General features: G+C 35.3%; 1 protein-coding gene across 2 annotated transcripts; it reads left to right on the forward strand.

The window, feature by feature from the left end:
• Positions 1-11,722: 11,722 nt before the first annotated feature.
• LOC110610529 (E3 ubiquitin-protein ligase RMA3) lies at positions 11,723-13,842 on the forward strand. Of its 2 annotated transcripts, none has more exons than XM_043954579.1 (2): positions 11,723-11,889; positions 12,866-13,842. In XM_043954579.1, exon 2 carries the CDS (start codon positions 12,883-12,885, stop codon positions 13,651-13,653), a length of 771 nt encoding a protein of 256 aa, XP_043810514.1. In that variant the 5' UTR covers positions 11,723-11,889; positions 12,866-12,882; the 3' UTR covers positions 13,654-13,842. The 2 variants fall into 2 exon arrangements, with proteins under 2 accessions (XP_043810514.1, XP_021606180.1); XM_021750488.2 differs by having other exon boundaries at positions 11,725-11,889; positions 12,878-13,842.
• Positions 13,843-16,479: the final 2,637 nt, after the last annotated feature.

The following is a 16,479-nucleotide window of genomic DNA, read 5'->3' on the forward strand; positions in this document are numbered from 1 at the left end:
AGTATGGATAGGCAAGAGTTGCAGAGAAAAATGAAAAATATGGAGCCGAGGAAGAAGAAGACCCCCTTACTTTCTGTCTGCTCGTGATATATATATGCTTCTCTGCTACAATGCTGGTTGTCTCTGTCACTCAGCTCCGTACGTACGGAAGTGTCAAGACTCCTTTCCATGCCAGGCGGCCATTTAATTCTCCTGACGCGCATGTAGGCAGAGCTGCGAGGTGATTGAACCTACTCTCCTACTTCTTGTCAGGTCAGCTGGCTGGGCTCCCTTTAGATGGGCCCGCGCGTGTGACCTGTCCAGCCTACTTCTCATTGTCGAGCTGGGCCGCATTGTGTGGGACTGATTGGCTTTGAGAAAGGCCTAGTGGGTCTTAGGTCTGCGTCCTTTTTTAAGGTCTGGCCTTACCCCAGGTGCGGAAAGTCTGGCGATCATCAATTTGCTATTTACTCCAGATATTATTATTTTTTATTTTCTTTCTCTCTCTTCTCTCTTACTTGTATCTCTCCCAAGCCCTTTTTTATCCTTCTCCTCTCTTTTTCAATTTTTGTTATCTCTCCCTTTCTCTGCCATTTTGTTCCGCAAACATTTTAAAAATAATATTCAATTAGTTAAAATATTAATATTTCATATTAAGAGAGTGAATTACTATAAAAATTCAGATTACCAATAAATTTTACTAATAAATTTTAATTCTTTAATTATATAAATAGATATGCTAGCTAATTTTAAAATCCATTGCCAATACCTAACATAAAAAGTTTTAAATAAAATTTTTTATTGGTAATTGGTTAATATTACTAATAAATTTTAAAATTTATTAATAATTTATAAATTTCTAAAATAATTAATGTTAGAATTTAATTTCAGACTTGAAATCTCTTAATAAATTTTTTGATAATTTATTAATAAATTTTAATCGGTCAATAAATTTAAAAGTGCATTAAAATTACAAATAAATTTTAAATTTATTGGTAATTTATTAATTAATTATCAATGAATTTAGAAATTTATTTTTAAATTTTATAATAAAATAAAAAGTAATGTAATTTATTAATACATATAATTCGTTAATAAATCTATTAATAAATTTAAAATAAAATTAGGAGAAAAATTTATTTATTTATTTTGTAAAATTTAAAAATTTCAATTATTAATAAATTTTAAATTTGTTGATAATTATCAAAGAAAAAAAGTTCACTTTTTCTTTAAATATTTAGTAAGAAATTATGAATTCACTACTAAATTGACAGATTTGAAATATCTTCTCTTTGTACCTTTTATTCATTTTATCGATTTATTTTTTTAAGTTTTTTTCCTTTTTCTCATTTTTTATATTATTTTATTTCATTTGATTTTCTAATCTCATAGTTTTTACTTCTCATCTTTTTCTGATATTTTTTTAATTTTATTTTTTAATTTCTTTCATTCTCTTCTCCTTTCTCTTATTTTCCTCATCTTTCTCTATAATTTTTCATTCTGTTACTTTATTATTTTTCTTTTTTATCCATTATTTTCTTCCATTTCCTCTCATTTTCTTTATTTTTTCTATATTTTTCATCCATATCAATTTCTCTCATATTATTTTCTTATATTATTTTCTTTTTATTTATAATTTTTTCTATTATTTTCTCTTAATTAATTATTTTTTCTCTAATAATTTATTTTCCTTTTCTATTATTTTCTCTTCATTAATTATTTTTCTCTCTAATAATTTATTTCCCTTTTTTTCTCATTTCTATAATAATATTTTTTCCTCTTCTCTTATTCTTCCTTCTTTTTCATCATTTTTTTTATATCATTTTCTCTCATTTTATATTATTTATTTTTTATCATCCTAAATTATTCTAATACCATGTAGAATGATAATATTTGTTGTATTTCACAATAGAGATTACAACCTATTTATACATGAGAGACGGTATCTAAATAGAAAAGAAAATCAAGTTTATGATTATACAATCCCTATGATTAAGCAACTGATCAATCTATCAATATTTATTTCCTATATTAACATATTTACTTCCTATAACCTATATTAACATATTTACTTCCTATAACCTATAACATATATACTTATATAATTAACTTCAGCCATAAGGACAACTAACTCAAAACATATTTACTTCCTATAACCTATAACACCCATAAAGAGTAACATTTGGAGACTTAGACCTCTGTTCATTTGGGTTATCACAAAGGGTAATATTTGGAGATTTAAGACTCTGTTCATCGGGCACTGTTCACGAGAATTGTTCGTCAGGTACTGTTCACGAGAATTGTTCATCAGGTACTGTTCACGGGTATTGTTCATGAGTACTGTTCACGGGTACTATTCATGAGTACTGTTCACGGATACTGTTTTTCTAATCCTTTGTTTATTTTAATTGTTTTGGATTGGTTGTTCTTATGGCTGAAGTCATATCTAACAAGTTGGGCATGATTAACGTTTATGCTCCAACTTGAGGAGGAGTGTTATAGGTTATAGGAAGTAAATATGTTAATATAGAAAATAAATATTGATAGATGGATCAGTTGTTTAATCTTAGGAATTGTATAATTATAGACTTGATTTTCCTTCCTATTTAGATACCGTCTCTCATGTATAAATAGGTTGTAATCTCTATTGTGAAATACAATAAATATTATCATTCTACAAATCCTAAAGTTTTAAATCTTGGAGGCCTCTGGAGACCGATTTTCTCTTCTTCTCCAAGTTTGGGTTACTGTCACCATTGTGACTCCAAGAGGTAAGTTTAAAACCCTTGCTTTTCATAGGATTTCAGAAGTTTTTCATTAGTGTTTTGAGGGTTTAATGGGTTGTTGATGTATGATTGTTTATTCTAAGGCTTTATGGTCAAGTTTAATGATAAATGCTTTTCTCTTGGAAATCTGTGATGCATGTTGAGTTTGAGGCAAACTTTGAGGTCGTATATGTGTGTTAGATGGTTATGGTAGCTTTTAGGGTCTTGCATGTGCGTTTTGTGTCTGTTTGGAGGCTTTTAGGAGGCTGAATGCTAGGGCAGAATCGGGTTCTACCTTGCTGGAGAACCCAGGTTCGACCACTGAAGTAAGGTTCGGCCGTCGAATCTGTAGGCAGAGGCAGCCTTTTTGGCCGCCTAAACTGCCCCCGAAAGTATTAACTTTCGAATTTGTGAAGGGGTTTAGACCGCCGAACCTACCCCCGAAAGTTATTGACTTTCGAATCTGTGAAGGGGTTTAGGCCGCCGAACCTACCCCCGAAAGTTACTGATTTTCGGATCTGTGAGGGACCTTCGGCCGCTGAATCTGCCCCCGAAAGTCCCCTGCCCAACCTTCCCCTGCCCAACCTTCCCCTGCTTGCTTTATATTCATGTTTTGGTATGTTTTAGGGGATTTTTGGGGAATTGTTTAGAGTCTTGTAAAAGTTATGTTTGGTCCCTCATTTGAGTCCATCTGTGTAGGATCGGACTTGGAAGACCGTAGGGGCCTGCAGTGAGATAACTGCACTAGTTTTAGGTGAGCGTCAGCTAGAGGTGAGTAAAACTGAACTAATCTATTATTTTTAAAGTATTCATCTCAAAAAGAAAAATGACATACTTTAAAAAAGGATAAAAAAAAAATCCATCTTGTGGGAAAAAGGAAGTAAAAAAGAAGTGTCAAGGGATTGTAAAGATATTTTAACCAATTATTATTTTTTTTATAAAAAGGTAATTAATCAATTATTTACTCAATCATTGTAAAAGGCAATGGAAATAGATGAAGGAAATAAATATTTGATCCTAATAAATGTGGAAAAGAATTCATATGCACCCAACAAATGCAATAATCCCCAAACCAACTGACCATTTTTTCTTCCCGAAGCTCTCAATAACGGAGCATAATCACGTGTATTTATCAACGATCAATAACGGAGCACTCTCCATCCACCACCATAAAATCACGTGTTATTTGTCACGTACCAAATGGGTATTCTGCCCGTGACATATTCCATGGGCACTCTCAGTATTTTAAAAAATATTTTCTAATTTTAACTTTTTCACACTAACAGAACAACTAGAAATAAATTTTTATTTTTTAAAGCTCTATTTATTTTATAAAAAATATTTTGTAACATTTTGAAATGGTAAGTCATTCAAAATGGTAAGATATTAAAAAAATAATTAACAGAAAATATTTTTTTAATTAAAATTTTTTAATTATTTTTTTTAAATTTCACTTTTAAAAAAAAATTAATTTCTATATTTTAAAAATTTTATTAAAATGTTTATTTATAAATTTTAAGCATGCTCATGCATCACGAATGACATGTATATATATTAGGTTGTTTGTATTGAAATTCACGAATATGATGCATTGTATAATTTACTGTTATTGTGAATGGATGTTGGATGACCCATTAGCCTTCGGTTATGATATATTATGATGTATATGGAAGTTCAGGTCGAGACCTATTCTACGCCTCTAGCAATATATAAGAGAAAGTACAGGTCGAGGCCCATTCTACGCCCCTTGCACTATAGATTTATTATGTTATGTTATGTTTAAGAGGAAGTCTTGAGGAGCACCCGTCGTGGGCCGGACACTATTGGAATTTATAGAGGATTACTGGTGACAAATCCATCTTGATGTGAATTATTTGTATTGTGATGCATTTCATTCAGTCATGTTTATTGAACTGTTTTTATGTTCTGCTCACTAGGCTCTTGTAGCTTATCCTTTTCCCCTAACCCCAGATTTGCAGGATCAGAGTTAGCTCGGGGAGATTGGCTGAGTCACTGGTATAGCCTTCTTGTAATAGTATAGATATGGACATGTATTATTTATGATTTTAGAATTGTGTTTTTCCCTCGTGTTTGTTCTTGTAATCCCTGTTTACATGATCTTTATGTAAAAGTTTTAATTATGAGTTATGTTTGGACTAAGCTTGAGGCATGTGATGTTTACCATACTGGAGCATTTGATGAGGATTTTAGTATGGGTTTTATGTTTTCAGTTTAATACATGCACACGTCGAGTCTTGGTTCATAAAATGTTTATGTTTATGTAATCGTGTGATCATGTATGGGATTTTATCAGGTATAACAGGATGTATAGTAGGCTTGTTACGGATTCCAGCGACCTTAAGTCGATCTGAACCCTAGCTCTGGTAGCGGTCCGGTTTGCGGGTCGTTACAATAACATTGACTAATCAGGTTGTTTATATTCATAGAGTATCGGATGATTATTAAGGCTGACTTGGCTTGAATGCATTCAAATTAAGTGTCGCATGATCCTAAAAGAGTGTCAAAATATCGGCCCGTGACATTTATGTTAGTGTATTTGCCCTAGGCCATTATCTTGGATCTTTTTGTATGTCGTTTGGTTATTAATAAGAGAGGTTTTTTATCATTTTTATTTGTTTGCATGTTATATAATAATGATTATCATCCCTGGTTACTTATTATTATATTGATAATAATAATAAAATATAACTAGTATGATTATTGATTGATAATCATGAGATGATTATGTATATGTTGATATAATTTAATAATCATAGATACTTGTTAGAGAACAAAGTATTGGATGGACCCACATTGAGATCATTACATGGGTTATTGTCATAAGTGAATCTCAAAGTAGTTATGTCATAATCCTTTGACTTGAGATTGTCATAGTTTCCAACATAAGGACTATTATGTTTTGACATAACCAAACATTGTCTTTAATCGGACAATCCAAAAGAGTTATGATTGAGCATAAGGTTATGATTAACAATCAAGATAGGATTTGTCCCTCTCTATGAGAGAGATATCTTCTGGGCCCCTCGATAAGTGAGACTGAGAAATGCATGGGCGTGCTCTAATGAATTGATAGTGTGATCAATATCATTTAAATTTATCAGTCTACTTAGAGATCGAGAAATAATAAGTTTGAACACTATAAGTTTGACATTGATCATGACTTATGTTCAAACTAGATATCGTGTGACAAAGGGATTAATACATATTCTATTTATTAGGTTTTATCGGACTATTGATCCTCGTATTAGTTGGGTAATCATAATGTCTTGCTAGAAGCCACTTATGATTTATGGGTCTTGTGGGACTGGGCCTATTGCCAGTTAATGTGAGCCTATTGGGTCACACACAAAAAAACGTTTGTAACGACCCGAAAATCGGACCGCTACCGGCGCTAGGATCCAGGTCGGCTTAAGGCCGCCGGGACCCGTAGCAAGCCTAACATGCAACCTGAAAACCTGCTTAATCCCATACATGATCAAGAAATACATAAAAATTTAAAACTTTTCTTTCATTCACTTTCTCATACACCAAACTCAACCTGCATGCACTGAACATAGCCATAATCATAAACTTATCCCCTCAGTGGGATCTCATCAATGCCCCCAATGGGTGACATAACATGTGTTGAGTTGGTTTACATAAGCAGTATAAAACATCTAAGATCATGTATTAAAAAGGGATTACAATATATTATGGTCAAGCACACTTCTAACCTCCTCAAACATCATTACATTACATATCTATACTGTACTTTTACAAAACATTAATACATTTATCATGTCCACACTATCTATTACATACACATGACTTCATTACTCTTACGGATCTCCTGGTCTACCCTGTACTTGCAATCCTAGGGAAAAATGGGAGAGGGGTGAGCTACTAGAGCCCAATGAGCAGAATAATAAAAACATTCAAATCATATGGCATCATGGAATGCATCACATCACAGCTAATCACATCAAGGATGAACTTGTCACCAATAGTCCTCTACATAGTCCAACTGTGCCAGAACGTAGAATGGGTCCTGGTCTTTCTCTTACATAACATAGCATGTCATAACAATCCAACTGTGCCAGAACGTAGAATGGGTCCTGGTCTTTCCCTTACATGGTACCAGCGAACGTAGAATGGGTCCCACTGGTCTTACTTTCCGTACTGTACATATCACATCGTCATATCATAGATCGAGGGCTTTGGATCATCCAACGTTCATCCACATCAATCCACAATAAAGTATGCAATGCAACATATTCGTGAATTCTAATGCAAACAACCTAGTACATCTCATGGCATTCATGATGCGTGAAACATGCTAAAAAGTCCATCATTTGCTTTAAAACATAATGAGATATTCCACTCACCTCTGGGTAGCTCTGACCAGACACTGGAGCAGCTGACTCACTGCTGGGGTCCCCGGTTCCTCGGGTCCGAACCTACACAGGTGGACTCAAATGAGAGACCAAACAAACATGAACATAACTCTAAACTACTCCCCAAAAACCCCCTAAAACATCATGAAACAATCCTAGAAAAACATGCAAGAGAGGGCTGGACAGGGCACTTTCGGCGGCAGGTTCGGCGGCCGAAAGTCCCTCCAGAACCGAAAGTCAGGCAGGTTCGGCGGCACCTTCGGCGGCCGAAACTCCCAGACAGAGGCGAAACTCATGCATGTTCGGCGGCACTTTCGGCGGCCGAAACTCCCAGACAGAGAAGAAAGTCTCCTTTCGGGGGCAAGCTTCGGCAGCCGAAGGCTGCCTCCACAAGCATGTTCGGCGGCCGAAAGTTCCTTCGGCTGCCGAACCTGGTTTCTCCCTTAGTGGCAAAAACTCAGCTCTTCTATACACATTTGCCTCCAAAACTAACCAATCAAGCATAAACCTATTCTACAACATTCCCAATCACACACAAACAAGCATACAAGTTTCTAGGGGCATCAAACCAACAAAAACCCCAACTACAACACAACAAGCAACTCACATTGTTCATAAACACATATAAAACCCATAAACCTAACCATGAGCTAAACATGCATTCTACCCCATAGATCCACTTAAAACTTACTTAAAACATGCAATGAGCTTAAGATCGGCTCTTACCTCGTGGAGATCGAGAGAGAGACGACCTAAACTTGGAGATGGGAGGGGTTGAGTTCCCTTGAATCTCAAAGCTCCAAAACTTTGCTCAAATCTTGAAAATCTTCAAAACAAAGTAAAAACTCATGAAAATCGAGTAGGATTGGAAGGAAAGAACTCATGATCGGTGAGGGACGGCGGAGAGCTCACCTTGGCCGGAAATAGGGAAAAAGCTCGCCCGTTTTCGGCTAAGGGACCCTTTTATAGTGGCTGGCCAGGCCACGTTCGGGGGCCGAACGTGCCTCCGCATGCATGCCATGTTCGGCGGCCGAACTTGAGGTTCGGCGGCCGAACTTGGACTTCCCTCACTTATGCTTTCGGGGGCCTAAAGGCGCTCTCGAAGGCATGCATGTTCGGCGGCCGAACTTGAGGTTCGGCGGCCGAACCTGAGTTTTCCTCCAAGGTTGTTTTTATGCAAAAACTCCTTTCCATTTTACTTAAAACCATGAAATACCTTAAAACATTTTATGAAAACATGTTTCTACCCTACTAGAGGCTTCCGACATCCGAGATTCCACCAGACGGTAGGAATTTCGATACCGGAGTCTAGCCGAGTATTACATTGGAACAATTGATACTCACTCTCACCAGACTATTCCCTTAAAGTGGGAGGTCAAGGGTTCGAGTAGTGGGGGAGGCGACCTAATTTCCAAAGGGAAATTTGGGCCAAATCCACTTGGGGAAGGATGCATTCGATGCAAGAATCCAAGGGGACAAATCCTGCCAGGAACCCGTGAGGGTGAATGGATGTTAAGAGCTGTTCACGACGCCAGTGGAAAGCCCGAGGTGGCAAAGAGGCCAGGCGAGGGATAGCCCTGGGCCGTGAACGGTAACAGTGCCGGGGATCACGTCCGGGCTGTTACAACGTTGTTGATGTGCTATGACATATTAATGGGTTAAAAGTCCAAAGCCCATTAATATAATTAATAATAATAAAGTGTTATTATTATTAATTATTTATTATTATGAGATAATAATATTTAAAAGATCTGCAGTTTATCTGTAACTGTTACAGATAAAGGACTCTATCACATAAGATATTTGAGTATCTGTGAGATTGTGATAGTGAGTTATGAACACAACTCCTTTTAGGAAAAGGAGTTGTGGGAAAAACAAAAGACTGAAACATATAAATACTCCTTCTATGAATTGTGGAAGGATGATGTTAATTTTTTGAGAAAATTCAGTCTAAAAAGCTGCAGATTGTGAAGCACATAATCTATCTATCTTTGAGAGAGCTAGTATTCTAGAAGAATAGGAGACGTTCGTGTGGATACCATAGAGGGTGTTCGTTTGAAAAAGCAGCACCATCAGTCCAACATTTTTTCAATAATATATTTTTTCAATAATATAGAGAAATTAAATCATATTAAAATTAAAATATTTTAATTAAATTTTAAAATATTAAAAATAAAGTGTAAAAAATAAAAAAATTATTAAAAATCGAAATCGATCAAACCGAACCGAACCGAACCAGACCGGTTCGGTTCGATTCGGTTTCTGACCAAAATCAATTCAGTTCGATTTTCATAAACACTAAAATTTTAATTTTTAGTTTTTTCGGTTCGGTTCGGTTTTGAACCGAACCGACCGAATGCTCACCCCTAAATGAAAGTGAGGCAGTGGCCTCCTGAGGAAAAAGTGAGGCAGTGGCCTCCTGAGGAAAAATTGGGGCAGTGGCATTCTTGATTAAAAAGTGAGGTAGTGACGATAAATTTGAGGCAGTGGTCTCCTGTATTCTGTTAGAATTATGCAATAACATTGAATGTGACATGGGGATTACTTTGAAAATGAATTGAAAGATCAAATAACAATGATGAGAGTTACAGGCTAATTCCTACAAGAGAGCCAATGAAGTAGGCCTGGTTGGAACCAATGGTGAAAGTTACTAGTCAATCTTAAGGTGGATGCCTATGAGGTAGGCAATGTTGAAAGCTTAGAAAAATAAATCTTGGCGCAGTGCAAATGATGTATTGGAGGTAAATGATTGCATCTCCATTATAAATTTATTTGTTCGTGCTATTGAAAATTGTTATTTTATAGACATGTTGAAAGTTGTATCCATGCGTTGGATCAATCAGGCTTACTGATATGGAAAGCTGAAAGGGAGATTCTATAGAAAGGGATGTATAACTCACACCCATGAGATAGTGAAGAGGACATGCAGATTCAATGTTATTCTAAGAATGTGGCATTCAATTCTCGAGAGAGTTGGTAAACTCCAATATTGAGTTCGTAAGGAAAGTATGCAAGTAAAATTTTCACCTCTCATTGGTAACATAAAGATGTGTTGGAGCTTGATGGGCTGGATGATTTTTAGGGATAGTTAAAACCTGAGACAAAAAATGAATGTTAAAGAAAGGCGAAAAAGAATTGTACAGTGTAGTGGTAGCAAAAAGTTAATCAGTTAGGCTAACATTGAATTGAAGAGAAATTCAACTCTTACTATTTCATTATTAGTAATTTAGGTCAAGCATAAGTGGGGGAGCCATCAAAGTGTCAAGCATGATGAGGTGTTTTATTTATTTGTTTTCAAAAATTATTATGACAATATGTGTTTTAGATGAAAGAATATTTTAAAATAATTTGATATTGGAAACAATAGTACTTAATATGTATTTTTTTTACTAATTTAGAAAGAGTGCTTGGTTTAAGTTATAAAATTAATTTATAAGTTAATGTTTTAAATTAATAAAAATATTTTAAAATAATTTGATATTGGAAACAATAGTGCTTGGTAAAAAATATTTTTCACAAAAAATATTTTTAAATATAAATGATTTTTTATAAATAAATTGAGTTTTAATTCAAATTTCACAGACAAATTAAAGTTTATGCCTAACAAAAATTTATCAAATCACAAACCAGGCTCAATATTTATTTATTAAGGAAAAAAGCCAATCTCTCCCTAGTATTTTAGAGAGAGAAGTCTTTTTGTGTGTTGTTTAGTTTCTAAGGCACCAAGTCTCTTCCATTGCTGGAAGTGCGGCTTTTTTTTAGTTGCTTCTGGGCAAGAGCGGCTCTTTACCTTTGCTGGTGTATGAGTTTTCTTTTCGCACCTTCGAATGGGTTCTTTTTTTTTTTTTTTTTTTTTTTTTTTTTTTTTTTGGCTTTTGTGATTTTATTGTGTAAGTGGTGCTTCTTTCATAAGAAATGTATAAATTTTACTAGTCACGGCAGTGTTTAAGGAAAGAGTTCATTTTTAATAAAGACGTAGTCTTTAGAGGTTGTATACCAAACATGCAAACTGTTTATAGTGACCCCCAAAGTCATTAGTTCTTAAGAGCTATGCTTTTCATCCTCTCTCAGACTAATCAAAAACATTTATTTATGATTTAATTTGTTTTGGATGATTTGGACTTTGTATATTTTTTTTTATTAATTTTTTCATGACTTACTAAAAGAAAGAGATCTTTTAATTTCTACACTGACGATGATTCTAGCGTTTTCTTAAATAATATTAATTTAACTTTGATGACTTCTCGATTCACTTTATTATTCATTTTTTTGAGTTTTTTTAAATTAGGTCTCGTTAATATTATTATTATTTTATTAATAAAATATTTTTAAATATTTTACTGAAAAATATATTTTTTTAAATAAATTAAGTTTTATTATTTAATTTTTAATAACGGTTCTTGGGCCATACTCTCTTATTTTATGGGCCATGTAATCTATATTACTACAGCAGATCTATTTTTTTTTTTTAAAGTAAGAAAATCTTTTTTTTTTTTTAAAAAAGCAAAAATAATCTCTGCGTTTAGGCAGGGGCCCACCGATTTGCATATGCTTGTTTTTTGAAATCCCGGCTTTCATCTATTCTTTTCATATTTATTCACTATTTATCAATTTCTCTGATTTCTTCTCTTTCCTCAGCTTTCAAATCAACCCATTCGAGAGTTGCCTTCCGCTTAGATTTGCCGACAAATCCAATCGCGCTCTGCTCGTTACCGATCCTTTCTCGATCTGTTTCAGCCTTTTCTCTGCAGGTACCTTCTCTCGCCCTCCACCTATTTCTCTTTCTTTCATTTTGATTTTGATTTTGCATTAGATAATCATTTTCCTTTTGTATTTGCTTCGTTTTTTTTTTTTTTCTAATTGGGTGTTAATTTCCTGATTAATTGTTATTATTATAATGTTTAGATTTGTTTGAAATTACGAGTGAATTAACTGTAATATACTTCTGTGATTTTAATCTGATCTTCTGAGATGAGTCTTTGTCTGTTTTGTTTGGTACCTTATGGCTTATGGGATGTGCTGAAATGGGATACAAGTTCTTTAGCTGTTGTTTGGCTTATGTATTTTGTAATTATTTTTTTGTTGTGTTTTCTTTTCTATGTGCTTTTAGAGGAGAATGATATTTGAGATTTATTGTCTGGGTTCCAGTACGATTTATATTATATGCTACCTTTGTGAAGTTTTTTTTGTTGGCAGTTGCTCTTTTTTTGGTAGTTGTTCAGGTGGAATAATAGCTGAGCTTTTAAGCATTTGTATTTGAGGCTATGGTTGATTTTAGGCTTCTGTTTTGCTTATCCATCATCCTTGGGTTAAGGCATCTTTACTTTTTGCAATATATTGTATTAAACTCAGCCTGGCTTTAATTGACATATCTTGATCATTCAAACAATTGTGGTTGCTTTTATGTATTTAATATTATTTTTTGTTGAAATTTTTGTTCCTTTTTATTAATTTACTTATTTGTGATTGTATATGTGCTCAGCTTATTGTATTTGAGTAGCTGGTCATTCTGTACGAGTGTTATTGACAGTTGAGCTTATTTGGTATTGCTGTATTTTTCCCATTTATTTTCTGTAATTCATGGATTCATTGTTTCTCCAGTTTTTCTTCTTTCTCAATCAGACTAATGGGGAAGTAATATGCACACACAGATGTAGTTAATGTTTGTAGTATCCATATGTTTTGATTTTGGTATCTCTTGTGGTATATTTCCATGTGAATAATAAGATGTTGAAACAGATAACATGGATATGGAACCAAGCTTCTTGGAGCATGAGTTAGACTTTGAATCTGAAGATGTTAAACTTAAGAAGAAACAGAAATCTGTCTCAACTCCTACGGGCATTTCAGACGACAGTGGTGACTGTTTTGTTTGCAACATATGCTTGGACTCGGCACAAGATCCTGTCGTCACTCTTTGTGGTCATCTGTATTGCTGGCCATGTATTTACAAGTGGCTGCAAGTTAAAAGTTCTTCTCCAGATGCCATTGAGCAGCAGCCAAGCTGCCCTGTTTGTAAGGCTAACATTTTGCCAAATTCATTGGTCCCTATTTATGGTCGTGGCACATCCCAAATTGATCAAGAATCCAAGAAAGCCTCTCTTGATGTAGTCATACCCCCTCGGCCATCTCCTGCATTGAATACATTAGTTACCAATACTTCGCATCAAGCTCAGCAACTTCATCCAAACTTCTTTCAGTCAGAGTCACAACCGCAGTCCTTTTATCACCAGCAGTATTTCCCTAACCCTTATTTGGCCTCATCAAATCTTGGTGATGCAGCAATGACACAAATCTTCAATCCCATGATTGGAATGTTTGGAGAGATGATGTTTGCAAGAATTTTTGGGACACCAGACACAAGTTTGTTTGCTTATTCCTACCCAAATTCGAACAATCTGATGGGAAGTTATAGTCATAGGATTAGGAGGCAGGAGATGCATCTTGAAAAATCTCTAAATAGAGTGACCATATTTCTTCTTTGCTGCATCACTCTGTGTCTTCTCTTGTTTTGATCATGTTAGTTTTCAGCATTTGTATACTTGTATAAAGTAATAAAAAGAAGCCATGAACATGCTCACAGGGAGATAGACGCTACTACAAGTTTTGCTGGGAACTTTGTTTGTGAGGTCTCCCTTGTGGCATTTTTGCTTGTAAATAAATGTTATCCGATACAATGAATTTCCTACTCATTATTATTATCATTTTATTTTTTTAATCTCTATTGTTCATGGAATGCACATTAAAAATCTCAATTTTTGGCCCCAGGTTTTGAGTCATTCTTTTCTCAAAGCCTTTCAATTCTGTGTTCTTTTGATTCTCTTGTAGAATTCAACTCTCAAAACTCGGTTGAGGTCTGCACGTGAATCATTCTAAAATATCAGTTTATTCAATTTGCCATCATTTGGTTCTGTTGAATTCAATTCACCTGTTCAATTATCTACCATGTATGACAACATAAATTTATAATTTTCATATAATATTTATTAACAAAAGTTCTCTCTCAAGCCGCCAATAGCTCTAGAACTTTTGCCGATTGTGATTCCACCGGAATGTCAGATTCCGGCAATGAGGGTATGGAAGAGGATGATCTTTTGCAACATAATGGCCGTAGGAAGCGTAAAGATGGTGAAGGAGGTTTCTCTTTAGAAGAACAAGACGGTAGAAAGTTTGAGTCTGTTGGACAACCGTCTCCAATGGGTCCTTCGTTTAGGGATATGCTAGTCAATGGGAGTCCTAATAACGAGACTGTGATTGCTGACACAGTTGAAGTGAATGATGAGGAGTCGTATGAGCTTTCTGATGGGGAAGAGGATGAGGAGGATGAAAAGTGCCCTAATATTAAACTTACTAAAATTGAGAAATCTCGTTATTGTAAACCATGGAAGAACTCCTTGATTATCAAGCTGATTGGAAGATCAATAGGGTATGCCTATTTATCGCGAAGGGTGAAGGAACTCTGGAAACCTAAATCCCCTATTGACTTAATTGCTCTGGACAACGATTTTTTCCTTGCTCGATTTAATAGTAGGGAAGATTTTGATTTTGCACTGGAGGGTGGACCATGGATTATAGCTGATCATTATTTGTCAGTTCGCCAATGGTGCCCGGATTTTGATCCATTTAATGTTTCCTTGGAACGCTTGGCAGTTTGGGTTCGATTTCCATGCCTTCCAATTGAATATTTTAATGAGGATTTTCTTATGCGATTGGGGAGGAAGATAGGAGATCCTATCAGAGTGGATAATAACACTAGCCGAGTGACAAGAGGGCATTTTGCGAGATTATGTGTTGAAGTTGATGTTACGAAGCCTCTTTTGTCGAAATTCAAGCTGAACCGGAGAGTTCGACGTATTGAATATGAGGGGTTGCATATGGTTTGTTTTTCATGTGGAATTTTTGGGCATATGAAGGATAATTGTCCTTTGTTGCGGAAAGAGTTGCAGCCAGAGAATGTAGAGAATGTGCCTAATTCGGTTCATAGTAACCCTGCTCCTAAGGTGGCTCAGTTACCCGAGAATCAGGTGGTTAATCCAGCTGTTTTAGATGATTTTGGTGATTGGATGCTGGTTAAGAAAGATAGAAGACGTAATCAACGTCCTCAGGAAAAACCTGTATTTAAATTTGGGTCAGGTGATCATGGTCCGAGGGAGTCAAACAAGGGTAAATCAACGATGAAGGCCAATAATAACCCCTTTAGTTCTCTAGTTATTCTCCAGGATTCTGAGACTCATATAGCACATAATGCGACTCCACCAGTGGTACAAGATTTTCGTCCTGTCTTGGGCAAGAAAAAGCTACGGGATTCTAAAGGGAAGGGTCAAGTGGTTTCTACTGTGACAAGAGAGGAGACTCCCAATATTGCTTTAGATTCCTATGTGAGATCTAATGGGCCTGCTGTGCAAAGTTCAGTTCTAAAAATTAGAGGGGTTTCGAGTGGATCAGGGGGATCTTCTAGAAAAGCTGCTGCACAAGATGACCATGTAGTTGTTCAAGGGAATAATAGAACGAATCAGTCAAAGACTTGGGTTGTTTCTAACTCGAAATTGGTGGGACTTGCAAATTTAGAAACAGAATTGGATAGGAATAAACATGATAATTTTAATGATCCGTCATTTCCTCATCCAACCCGTCCCAATATCCCAGCAGCTAATGGAGATGGTAATCAGGATATGAATCTTGACGATGATGCGATGATAATTGTTGCTCAGACTTCCTTGAATGAATTTCAGAATAGTGGTTTAATTGGTAAGATGCCTTCTAATGAGGGGTCTTACTAGATTTTTCGTTCTATTATAGGTTCAGTCATCCTCGTGGCTTTCTTTTCTCTCTTATTTTTAATGATTATTGGAGTTTGGAATTGTCAGGGTGCTGCTTCTTCTAATTTTCTGAGAGCTTTTAAGGAATACAATCGTATCTATAAGCCTCAGATTTTTTGTTTGGTTGAGCCTCGAATTTCTGGCCATTCAGCTGATAATGTTTGTAAACAGCTAGGTTATGATAATTGGGTTCGTGTCGAGACTTTTGGTTTCAGTGGAGGCATCTGGATTTTATGGTCAGAAATATTTTTTAAGTTAACGCTTGTGTCGACAGATCCGCAATTTATTACATGCAATGTGTTACTTGATAATGGGGACTCGTGGTTAGTGAGTTTTGTGTATGCCAGCCCTGACATTAGTTTACGAAGACGTTTGTGGCATTCGGTTCTGGGTTTCAATGGAAGTGAGAAAAGTTGGTTACTGTTGGGAGATTTTAATTCTTTTACAAGCGAGAATGAACAAACCGGCTATGTTAATGTTCACAGTATTGGGGCTAGTGATTTTCGGCAATGGATTTTTGAT

This window comes from Manihot esculenta, chromosome 3 (assembly GCF_001659605.2).
Source record: "Manihot esculenta cultivar AM560-2 chromosome 3, M.esculenta_v8, whole genome shotgun sequence".
NCBI lineage: Eukaryota > Viridiplantae > Streptophyta > Magnoliopsida > Malpighiales > Euphorbiaceae > Manihot > Manihot esculenta.

Coding starts and splice junctions, on each gene's coding strand:
- LOC110610529 (XM_043954579.1), top strand. CDS start 12,883: ATGGATATGGAACCAAGCTTCTTGGAGCATGAGTTAGACTTTGAATCT.